The 12,329-nt window shown below is 44.5% G+C and overlaps 1 protein-coding gene across 4 annotated transcripts in view; it reads right to left on the bottom strand.

The window, feature by feature from the left end:
* Positions 1 to 12,040, bottom strand: part of SMOC2 (SPARC related modular calcium binding 2) — a 233,185-nt gene extending 221,145 nt beyond the window's left edge. For 2 of the 4 annotated variants that reach the window (XM_061624416.1, XM_061624418.1), the window contains exon 1: positions 11,344 to 12,039. In XM_061624416.1, coding sequence (XP_061480400.1) covers positions 11,344 to 11,421 — 78 coding nt within the window. In that variant the 5' untranslated portion in view covers positions 11,422 to 12,039. Of the gene's footprint in view, positions 1 to 11,343 lie in introns of all 4 variants that reach the window. The other 2 variants (XM_061624417.1, XM_061624415.1) reach the window with 2 other exon arrangements.
* Positions 12,041 to 12,329: the final 289 nt, after the last annotated feature.

The following is a 12,329-nucleotide window of genomic DNA, read 5'->3' as shown; positions in this document are numbered from 1 at the left end:
CAAGATGTCAAAATACTGAGTATAGCTTTATGCGTTACAAATGCACATCTATTCCAGCTGGGAAGAAATGTGTGCAAAAGTAGCTCTTGTGCAAGGATCCCATTGCTGGACTGGGAAGGAACTGCACATGCAGATATATATTCAGACATAAAGCATCTGATGTGGTTTCACTTTCCACCAGGCAGGGTACATAGCAATGCATATTGTTGCTGGCTGGCACTGATGGAAATTACAGTTCAAAACATCTGGAGGGCACCAGGTTGGGGAAGGCTCATCAAAATTAATGCAGATAGGGATGCAATGCATATTCCTAGCCAATGCATATGATGTTGTACACACGTTACCCAGAATGGTACAGGTAAGCCAAGTACCTAAACCAAAACAGAATGACAACCTAAAAACACATCCATATAAATATAAAAAGGCAGGTCTAACATATCCTACCCTACTAAAAGAAGCCACAAATATCTAAAACTGTCATTATGAAAGTCCAAAAGTATGGGAAAAAGAAATGTTTTTGCCTAGTGCCTAAAATTAGGATAGTGATGGCACCAGGCATGCCTCCCTGGGGAGAGCATTTCACAAGCTGAGAGCCACCAGTGAAAAACCCCATTCTCATGTTGCCACTCTCCGCACCTTCCTCAGAAGGGAAACATGGAAAAGGGCCTCAGCTGATACTAGAGGTCTGAAAATACAGTTGCATGGGACTGACTAGCAATATTTGGACAAAACCCCTTCATTGGGCCACTAGATAAGACTGAGAATTTATCTAGGCACTGTTTGACATAAATGAATGCAGGCTGGTAATATTACCAGAAGTGAAACAGCTCATTAAAGTCCCATATTTACCCTGATATTCTGCATCACTTCAGGGAGAATATACTGGAAGCAAGGAAATCAGTGGAGGCTGCTCCTTTAAGGAGACGGGGATGCTGTCCCGCCAACCTCATTCAGTCCTCAGCCAGACCCACCAGCCTGCCTTCTTTCTTACAACTGGACCATGGGATGGCCCTGCCTATCAGCTTCCTCCTCCTCAGTCCCAATGTTCTCCTTGTAGAACTCAGTAGGGAGGAGGATGGGGGCAAAACCAGAATGCATTGGCTTGGTTTCTCATTGGCTCTGGCTCCACCTACTGTTGGCCTCCCTGCCTTCCGCCCACCAGTCTCAAAACAGCACCAGCCACCATTTAGGGAAATACACTTTCTTGGGAAACAATGGAGTTCTTCAAACACAAAGAGTTACTTTGTTATGTTACCGTTTAGGAAGTGCACTGTGGGTACACAATGTACCTTTACAGTTTCCCATAACGTGTAAGGTGAATATCATTTTTTACAATGTGCACACATAGCATACATGCCGCAAGAAGAAGCACAGTTGGCACCAGCTGCCTGCCACATGTGCACCAATGAAACAAACCATGTGCTCACCCAACATGCAAGTGCATATATGGGGATACCACAGTGTCTGTGGTTCATTTGTGGTGCACACAATGTAGTGTGGCATGATTAGTGTATTTTACATTTAACCTAAGGAGAACGCAACAATCTCATTCACCCTCTTCACCATGGTGAGAAGTTAAGCAAGCTCTGGTGAGGCAGACAAGCCTGAGGGTTCCTCCCAATGCTGGAGCTGCAGGGAAGGGGGGGATGATTCCCGCTGCTTCCCTAACAAAAAACCTGGGTGGAATCTTGTCTATGGGCATTTGGAGCTCAAACCACCCAGCAGGCAGAAAAGGCCCACATGCTTCCATTGCCCTTCACCAGCTCTAAGCAGGTAGGGAGCAGCAGAGATGTGCTGGCTTGCCTCTGCACCTACTAGGAATTTGAAGATCCAGCCACCCAGCAGGTGCCAAGACAGAGCAAGCCCACATGACTACGAAACCCTTCTCTGGTTCTGCGTCAGTTTTGTTCATGACCTCATGCTGCGTTTCAAAGAGGCAGCACAAAATCAGGGACAAGACCCTCATCCCTTGGATAGGGTAGAGGCATGCCCTAGCGACAACCCATTTGTTGCTGACTATCAAACCAATCCAAAATTTGTCAATCCCTGAATCTAAGACTCAAAACTACAGAGCTTTGTGTTCCTCCCAGCTAGTGCTTTTCACAATTGCATGTCCTGTAACAGATTAGTAAAAATTAAATGGAAATGGTCTGCCTTCAAGTCGACTCTGACTTATGGCGACCCTATGAATAGGGTTTTCATGGTAAGCAGTATTCAGAGGTGGTTTTACTATTGCCTTCTGAGGCTGAGAGGCAGTGACTGGCCCAAGGTCACCCAGTGAGCTTCAGGGCTGCGTGGGGATTCGAACCCTGGTCTCCCAGGTTGTTGTCCAACACCTTAACCACTACACCACACTGGCTCTCAACAGATTAGTAAACACTCGTACTTATATCAGTAGATGTATACTATATAGGACTTTTATCATGCAACATGTTTCACAACCTTTTTCTTGCTTGCCTTTGTATCACTACAAGCCTGAAGTGCAAGGTCATTATATCCCTCCTTATTGTTAAAATGGCAATTTGGCCTGTGTCTTTGGCCAAAACGTCTCCCCCACATCACCACTAACACTCGCATCACGTTGGGTGTTATCCCCCAGGACAGAAGAGGCTGGATTCCAAGCATGTTATATATAGCTAACTGTAAAACCCTCTGGGCCATTTGGAAATAAAAGCGTTAGAAGCTATAAGACGATATGGCTACCATGGAACAGCTAAAAATTGGTTAACTTTTCAATAAAATGTGTGTATATACATATCTCAACACATGTAATGTGGCAGCAGCAGTGAAATGTGCCCGGGATATGACTGCAAGAGCAAGTAGATAAGTCAGGGATGGAATTTAGCTTGTGCTAAAAACATTCCTTTTTTAAAAAAGAAAAGAAACTCTATTTGCTCCCCAAGAACACTTTAAGCCAAGCTTTAAAGGTGGTATTATAGCCCACTGAGGATGAAAACTGACAAAATTCATTTGACTTAATGTGATCTGCACTTGCAGAAGTCACACACTATAAAACTTCTTGGAAGTGAATGGTTTCTTTTAAGGTTTTCAATTAGTTGCTTTTAATCAGCATATCATTTCCAGGAAGCAGCACAGGGGGAACAGGACCCCATCTGAAGAATTTCAGGTATGAGTGACCCAGCTGCTCTCACTTTCACCCCCACGAAAATTATTGCAGGGGAACATTTACTGTTCTGTAGAAACATTCATTTACTGAAAGGCTAAGATAAATATGTCCCACTTTACTGCTGCCATAAGCTATATGCATGTAATAAAGTTCTTCCAAAGAGCACAGCCCTCCACCTCAAACACTTTAAACAAGCCAGCTCTGAGGGGCCTTATGGGTATTTCAGCTATCTTCAACTTAGTTTCAAGGAAAATGTTGATTCCTCAATGATCATTTTCAGATAATCCAAAGTCACCAAAAAGTCTGTGCTGAACTTGTTAGTTGAAAGATTTGGTTAGGCAAGTGTGGTTATAGCTTAGTTGGTTTTCCTAATGAATGGACTCACCTGCCCGTTAGCCAGTGAAATGTTACAAACGGTCATTGGTTGATCTTATCTATTCATGTATTTATTTGAGATGTTTATATCCTGCTGTTCTGCAGGCTTTAGGCAGCTCACAACAAAACCGCAAGAGTTAAAACAAAACCCAGTAAAAACACATTATACTGTCCCCAGCAAATCCCATTATCCAGGTGAGCAGCACTCATTATTGACCAAATAATCTCCCAAACAGCCCCTGCTGAAAGCCAGATCAACCAGACCTCTTCTGAGATGGTGTTTCATAAGCGTGGGGCTATAGCAGCAGAGACCATGTTCTATTCTGAGAAAGGACTTTATTTCATGCAACAAAAGTATTCAGAGCAGATCCACTGAAGATTCTAATAGAGAAGTGGACCCATATGGAGAAATCCAAAAGATTAGTCAAGCAAATATTGTATAGATTTCCAAAATCACTCATCATTATGTTTTAATTACTGTATATTTCCAATAGGGCTGCAAACTCCTATTGGTCTATTCAGGAGATTAATCAGCTAAAGCATATGCTGATTAATTAGTGGGATCCAATTTTAAAAAGGACAAATTTTAACTAAGGACACACTGATTTTACATTGTAATAGGGAATGAAAAGATAATAGATAAGAAGTTCAATAATTTAACAGTCACTCAGTTCATGCTAAGCCATGGTTTGGGGTAGCTGTAGTTTACAATTCAAATCCCAGTTTTGAGTTTCCCAACATACAACAAGCAAACTATGGTTTAGAGCTGCTTGTCTGCTTTCATTGGGGTTACGTTTGCACATCATGCTAAAAAATGGTTCAGAAGAGGGGCAGCTAAACATTTATGATCTGGGTCTGGCAGCCACATGCACAACTGGCCAACAATTTATCACCCTACACTCACTCACTCTCTCTCTCTCTCTCTCTCTCTCTCTCTCTCTCACTCACACACACACACACACACACACACAACACCCCAAGGAAACATACAATCTCCCCTTCTCTACTGATCCATGCCAACTAGCAGAGGAGTAGAGACAATTTTCCTCCCAACCACAGTACTGGGCTGAGAAAAGAAAGAACCTGTATTCCCAGAGCCCAACATTGCAAGGAGGTATTTGCTTTTTAAGATGTTTTTAAAGCTGTTTATTTTAATATATTTTAAAGGCTGTTTTTATGATGTTTTAGGGGTGTTTTTAGTTATTTTGTTTGCTGCCCTGGGCTCCTACTAAGAGGAAGGGTGGGATATAAATTTAATAAATAAATAAAGAGCAGATTTCCCATCACAGTGCTGAGCTGGGAGCAGAGAAATCTCTTCTTCCATCCCAGCACTGATGCAAGAAAGATCTCTTGCATAAGCCCCTCTTCCTGGCCTTGCAAGTGCACCTCTTCTTCCTCTTGTGTGCTGCTACTACTTACAGGTTGGAGGTGTTCAGGAAACCAGAGCACTCTGATTTTCTAGAAATGGTGGCACACAAGAGGAAGATTAGGAAAAGGTGCCATTGCAAGGTATCAATTTTGCTGTGGGCTGGCGGGACACTTCACATGGCTTGGTGGTCCGACCTGGGCCATCAGCTGTGGGCTCACCATCCCTGGTACAGCATTATGTGTGAACATGTAGTTTTCAATTCTTTCAGCACTCAGAATAAGTTCATAAATTAATTCCCATCTCCGTAGTACCTCAGCCCATGAAACTGAAGTGACAGCCACAATGATGGTTTGTTAATTCAGATATTATCACAGCACAAACCACGGTTTACAAGCCCGCTTCAAACCAACAATTCTGATTCTGGTTTCCTGTTTGATTGTAAACCATGGCTTGTCAGTTCAGACATCCTGAGAAACCAGTTAAGTGTTCTTTTACCATGGTTTGGTGTAATTTCTGAAATGGAGATTTGTTAGATTTTAATTTACCATTTATCAAAATGGCACCTATATTACAGTTTGGGTTATACAATTTTATTTACATGTAATCAATTAATTAGTTAAAAGGCAGACGAATAGTCAGTTTAATTCCATTCCTATTTTATTAATATTTATGAAGGCTTAACTCTTCAATATGACAAAATCTACATCAGTTAACAAAGAAATTTTGCCTTTTAGCAAACCATATATCTTACTTGCTTAAATTTGCAGCTCTAAGTTGAGACAGTGTGTCACACTTTGGTCTGATGTGCATAACAAACAAGTTGTGAAATGCATCAAATGCCAAAATAAATAAGAACTGTCTAAATCAAAGCCCCCCTTTAAGCTTGAAGCCCAGGCCAAATGGCCCTCCTGCCTCCCCACCTCCACCATTAACCCTGGCTTCAGGATAACATCAGGATGCAGATCTGCCGGCTCTGTGTCAAAAAGATTGTTTTAAATTCTTGTGACACTAGAACTGTTTTCAAGTGAGTCCTTTTTTAATAGCAGCTCTTCCCCCAGATAACCAGGACCAAGCAAACAAGCGTACACTATCATGTCGCTTCTTCTGGCAAATCTCCCTGCCGAGCGCTTCTTTTGCAGACTAGGTGAATGCCCTTGATGTGTATATTTCTCCAAGTTATTACAAGCCAGTTTCCCAAATACTGAGCAGAAGAGATTGCCAGCTGGGAAGAACAGCGTGCTGGCAACCTCCAGAGCAAAGACTTGTCTTTACCCTTTAAATGGCATATCCAGATGTCTCTAATTTAGTGGGGGCTGTTTCAGCACTCTTGATCGCCTCTGCCCACATATGTGGATGGGCAAAGGGACTGCCAGCCCACATCCTGGCAAGGGCTAGAGCAGGGCCATGAGCCCACACATCCTGCCTTCCCACAGGCAGCACTGCAGTGTCCTCCTGTGGGGAAACATCTTCCCACCACCACCACCAATGCTGCCAGCTGCAACATTCAGCCAGCACTTGCAAAGCTGCCATCCAGACATGCCCTCCAGTTACAATCCTGTGTCCAGTTTTGTACACTTGAGCCTCACTGAAATGCATAGGATGTAAGCTGGGATGCTGCGCACAGATTGAGTTGGTTGTACACCCATTCTGCTATATACTTCGGGTGCTGATTTTACTCCTGGGCACCTGCCCTTATTTATTATTGCTTATTTATTAAATGTATCCACCCTTCCTCCCAGAAGGAGCCCACAGCAGCAAACATAAACACTAAAAGCACTCTAAAACATCTTAAAAACAAAAGACTTTAAAACATATTAAACAAAACACCTTTTAAAAAACAGCTTTAAAAATATCTTTAAAAGCAACCCCAACACAGACACAGCCCGTCTGCATTTCTGCAGTGGCTGGAGAGGTAGCTAAGAATCCACTGGGGAACTAGTGTAGCTTTTCCCTAGTGCAGGCATGGGGAGCCTATGGCCCTCCAGTCACTGGACCATAACTCCCATAAGTCCCAGCCAGTATGGCAAATGCTCAGGGATCATGAGAGTTGTAGTCCAGCAACATCTGGAAGGCCACAGGTCCCCCATCCCTGCTTTAGTGTAATATGGGGCAAGATGAAAAACATCTCCAGGAGAATCAAATACCACAAAAAGAGTAGTATAACAAAAGCAGTCAAGGATTCGCTGCAATTAGTCACCCTTATGCAAAGTGTTATTGTTGTTATATGCCTTCAAGTCGATTATGTCTTACGGCAACCCTATGAACCTTTTTTATATATATGTTCATAGGCTTTTCATGGTAAGAGGTATTCAGAGGTGGTTTACCATTGCCTTCCTCTAAGCCTACAGCACCTGGTATTCCCAGGCAGTCTCCCATCCAAGTACTAACCAGCAGGCCTGCGCAGCAGAGGGGGCCTGCCTGGGAGCTCCATCCCACCCTAAGGAGGGGCCCTTCAGGGACACGTAGGTGGGGCATGCGTGCATGTGTGCGCCAGGGCCTAGGGCAGGCTGGTGCCCAAGGGCCCCGGCATGCCTGGCCCCGGCTCTGCTAACCGGGCCTGATCCTGCTTAGCTTCCGGGATCAGATGAGATCGGGGGTGTTCAGGGTATTATGGCCATATGGGCTAGGTTTGTTTTATTTATTACAAAATACACCCAGAAGGCTCTTTGGAGTGGGATGGGAGTAAGGATTCAGGCAAGTTTCTCTTTGAAACGGCTCACATTGTTTTAAGGAAGGAAGGGCTGACTCATGTTTTGAGAAATGTATTGGTACACCACTCAGTCCTGTGCCATCTACACTCTGCTATTCATCCTGCACTTTAAAATGACTTAAGAGGTGAAAGAGATCAGGTAGACAATTCAAGATTTTTTCTCTTTTATTTATCCTCACAAAAGCCCAGGCATTTTACATGGAAGAAAAGGAAATCATCAGGCTATGATGTAAAAGAAAGATAAGCTATCACACTTAAAATTATGTGCAGCACACTCCCATGTATGTTTACTCAGAAGCAAGTCCCTCCAAGTTCAGTGGGTCTTATCCCCAGGTAAATGTGTAGCACATTGGGGCCTTAGTTTGTTATCTCTGCATGATATATCTGGACAGAGAAGCTTAACTGAAGTTGGTTCTATTTTCTCTCTTTGGCTATGAGTGATTAACAATGTGTGAACAGGTATACTACTAAAATAGTAATAATTGTAGCCGAATAACTTATTTCAGAAGACTGCTTCCAACAGACTGTACTGAGACTATGGGTACAGACACACTTGTGGTTTTGATGGCTTCAATGTATCTTCACATCGGAAGTTGCGGCTCCAGCATGTTTTATTTTGAAGTCAGCTTCACAAAGATTTCAAAACTGATTGGCCATCAACTCCATTGCCACTCCAGGTGTGTCCAATGAAAATGCTTTTCTGTAGGCTCGGGCAAACATAATGATTGGCCCAAAACTTTGCTGTGGGTGGTCCTAATCAGCAGCGGGCAAGGGAGATGTCTCCAGCCATGGGCAAATGCATTTTAAACTGAAGCCAGAAAAAAAGTTCTGGCTGCTTTTGAAGCAGCTAGTATGTATGCAGCTTACAGCTACATGCAAGCTAGTTGTTTCAAAAGCAGCCAGAATGTTTTGTCTGGCTGCAATTCCAAACGTATTTGCCCATCTTCCTTCTCCACTTCTGATTTGGACCGCCCACAGCAAAGCATTTGGCCAATCACTGTGTCTGTCTGAGCCTACAGCAAAATGCTTTCATTTGACACACTTGGAGTGGCAACAAGGTTGATGGTCAATCAGTTTTGAACTATGTGTAAAGCTGACTTCAAGGTAAAATGTAATCTGAGCTGCAACTTCTGAGGTTTTAGAGTAAAAGGGGGTGGAGTTTGACTAGCGTCATGTGTCCCCGTTTAAATAACAGAGGCGGAGGCACACTGAAGCCAGTGCAACTGAAATGTGTCTCTACCCTATATTTTAATCAAGTTCATATACTTGATCCTAGCAACATGGCTGATGGCAGGGACCCAAACTTAGAGATGGGGTGAGTAACTGAAAAAGGGGGGGTCTCAAAAGACAATCTCTCCTCTACTCAAATAGGTTGGGCATGTTTTGAACTTGGTCCATTCCATTTTGAGCTGGCTCCAAAGTGAACTGTGGCTCAGGGCTATTCCGTGCTCCACACATCATTTCCTGTCAGAAATGGTCCCCAACAGGAAATGATGTAATTATCTATTACTCCCCCCTTTCCCCAAAGTAAGTCTTTTTTCTTTGGGAAAGGAGAGCGGGTGGTAGAGGGCAGAGGCATGGAAGATCCAAGACAGCTTGGGGAAGGGGAGAAGGTTGAGTTTTGTAAAAAAAAAAAAAAAAAAATCATGACAGACACCTTAAAAAAACTCCTCAAGGTTTTTTTCAAGTGTTTGACCTGGACACTTGAACAGAACAATAAATTCTGGAGGCAAGTTAGGAGTGGGTCACCCATCCGCCTCTGAATCACATTTATGCTGTTTGTATGAAGGGCTAGTTCAAACCCATTGCAAACCCACTGAGTGTGTCTTTTATTATTAGTGAAGGTTGCCGAAATCACTTTGGCAGTCTTTCACATTAAACACACACACACACACACAATTGGATGCCTACATTCTGCTTCCTGGCTGCATGGCTGCGGCATGGCTAAAGCATGAACTGAACATAAAACATAATTAAAAAGTGGTTAGAGAAAATGCAGCAATCAGGAGCGAGCCTGTGCTCCCTTAAGCGCATCTGCTTGGGAGTATACATCCCTGGGATCACAGAACCCTGTCTCAATGGACTGCATCTCAGTTAAATGGCAACCCTAAGACCATTGACTGAATGCCAGCTTCAGTGAAGTCAATGAAACTAGATGAAATGTCTGGAGAGTTGGTATTTAAAGCAATAGAGCAGAGAAAATGAGACTAAAGTGGTCATGAATAACACACCGGATGTAATCCAGAGATAGGCACTAATTGCTTTAGTCACATTAAAATTAGTAGGAACAGCTCACAGTTAATGCTTACGTTCCATTGATTTCAATGGAATACATACAAGCGTGGCCAGATTCCAGTGGATTGTTCCCATCAGCTATATGATCCAGCAATTCTGAAGCCCTTACTGAACTCTTACATGCAGGCTTCCTTGTTCTCTTTCATGGGCAGGGAAACACACAGCCCTGAAGCAGTTAGAGATCCCTGTGCATGCACAGAGAAGTTCCTCTAATAGAACCAAGCAGGTTCGGGATGCCTCTGTACTGGTAGGACTTTGGATAGACCTCGAAAATGAAGTGAATCCCATTGATTGCCATGAAGTTTTCTTCCAAGTAAAGTGTTCAAGTTTGCTGTCAGGCTGAAATTTCAAGTACGCTTCGTGAGGAATAAACTGCACTGAAGTCTCTAAGATTTGCTTCTGTTCTATTGACGATCAGTGTGCAAAACTCTTACATCTATAGCTCACACTCTCCCTTTTTCAAAAGGCATTTGGGTGTCTAATCCCCCATTGACTGCCAGCAGTTTGTAGGCTGCCAAACACAAACCATTTAAACCACTTTACTTACATTTAGACTTGCTCTGCCCAAGTGCCTTCAGCAGAACAAAACTGGATTAAGTGAAGATATGGTAACTCAAGTGCTTCCTGCGCCCAACTGTAACCTCCATTAGCTTGTTACTCCACGTGCCCCAGGTTGCCTACTCACAAAACACAGACTTTTACTCCAAATACATTAATCAGATAAATTAATCTAGCTAATACTCCTTGGACCTCTCATAACACACACTGTAAAATTGTCATTGTAAATATAAGGTTGTATTAAGGGTGGGGAAGTATTAATTTCCCCAGAATTGTGTGAACAAAACCAGTTGTGTGAGCTCACTTGCACTAATTTGGTGGAGATTATCTTTTACCAGGTAAGCAAACATGCACAGCCTTCCTGATACGAGACATCAGTACACACATACACCAGCCCCAAAACACTCATCCAGGGATTTCTTCAATAAAACTATATTGAGTCTCAAGCAAAGCATACAGAGTTGCCTGTTTTATACTTCATGGAGGAAAGCAGCAAAGGATGATGAAGATCTACAAAGCATGACTGGACACATTTTAATGCAATACTGAGGACTAGAAGCTTGCTTTTGAAAAACAAAGTGACAGTTCCTCGCTTTTACTCCAGGGGGTAGGAATTTCATCAAGGTGTGAAGCTGCCCTGTGTGTGTGATACGAACATGTGTGTAAGGATAGTGGACAGGAGGGAGGGTGAGCTACCTAGTTCATGAAACGTGATTGCAAAGTAAGAAGCCAAGTTGTGTCCCCCCCCCCCGGTTGCCGATCCCGGCTTGGCCAACCGCGCTCAGCAAGTGTCTTTGTGGGTGGGAAGACAATGGCAACACAAGACGAACGGCCTCGGGAAAGGGCAGCAGGAGGGCGCTTTGCTGCCACAGCGCGGTGACGGCGGGGAACGAGCCGAGCCTGCCTTACCGTGAGCGCTGAGAACTTCTGAGCCGGCAGTAGGAGCGCCAGCTCCGGCAGCAAGAGCCACAGCGGGAGCAACAGCATCCTCGAGTGCTGCCGAATCCGGCCTTCAGCAGGAGCAGCGCGCGGGCTGGCTGGCGGGCAGGCAACGGAGAGCCTCCCTGGGCTGGCCTTCTCCCTTGCGGGGTTCAAGCTCTCTTTCCTGCCGGGAATAACCCTCGCCGGGTCTTTTTCCCGCACGCCCTCTTCAGGTTTGGAAAGAGGAGCGGGCAGCTGAGAAAGGAACGCTTGGCTGCCGCTGCCGCTCCTTTGCCTCTCGGTCTCACCCGGCGCTCGTGAGTGGCCCCTCCAAAGCCTCGTGTCCCGAACTCGCCGCTTGCTGCACTCCGGCTTTTCGCTCTTTCTCGACGATCACTTTTTTGGGGAAGCTGCCGCTGCGTCCTGCAGATCCTGTCTGCTGGTGGCAAGGCAGCTTGGTTTTCCCTCCCTCGGTGTAGAGCTGTCATCTGATGCTCGCCCGGTGAGAGAAAAAGAAATCACACAGAGCAAAGAAGAAACTTTTTTTAAAAAGCCACCTTCCTAGGCCTCCCGTTGTTTCGCTTTTCTCTCGTTATGCAAGTAGTCGTGTCTAAACCCTGCAGGAAATTCGGATGATTTGAAGGAGGCGGCCAGAGAGATGGGGAAGGTGCAGCATGAACCTCCCAAAGTCTTATATACACACCCCTCTTCTCTCTCTCTCTCTCTCGTCTCGGCCCAGCCTCCAATTCCTCCTCCCAGACCTGCAGATCCTCGTTGATTGATCGATTAACCCTCCTGACACCAGTTTTAGCTCTAGGGAGCCCACAGACAGATCACCGCCCCCCCTTGAGTGAGATTCTCTAGCAGTTCTTTCGGAAATCATAGCTAACTTAAGAGAGAGCGAAAAGGGGAAACGGCCGTTTGTGGTGGTCACCGTGCACCGGCGTTTGCTTGCAACCGTTTGCAGGCGGTCA

The sequence above is a fragment of the Rhineura floridana genome, chromosome 4 (assembly GCF_030035675.1).
Source record: "Rhineura floridana isolate rRhiFlo1 chromosome 4, rRhiFlo1.hap2, whole genome shotgun sequence".
Classification (NCBI taxonomy): domain Eukaryota; kingdom Metazoa; phylum Chordata; class Lepidosauria; order Squamata; family Rhineuridae; genus Rhineura; species Rhineura floridana.
Note: the sequence above shows the minus strand (reverse complement) of the source record. Positions and strands in the feature narration are given on the sequence as shown.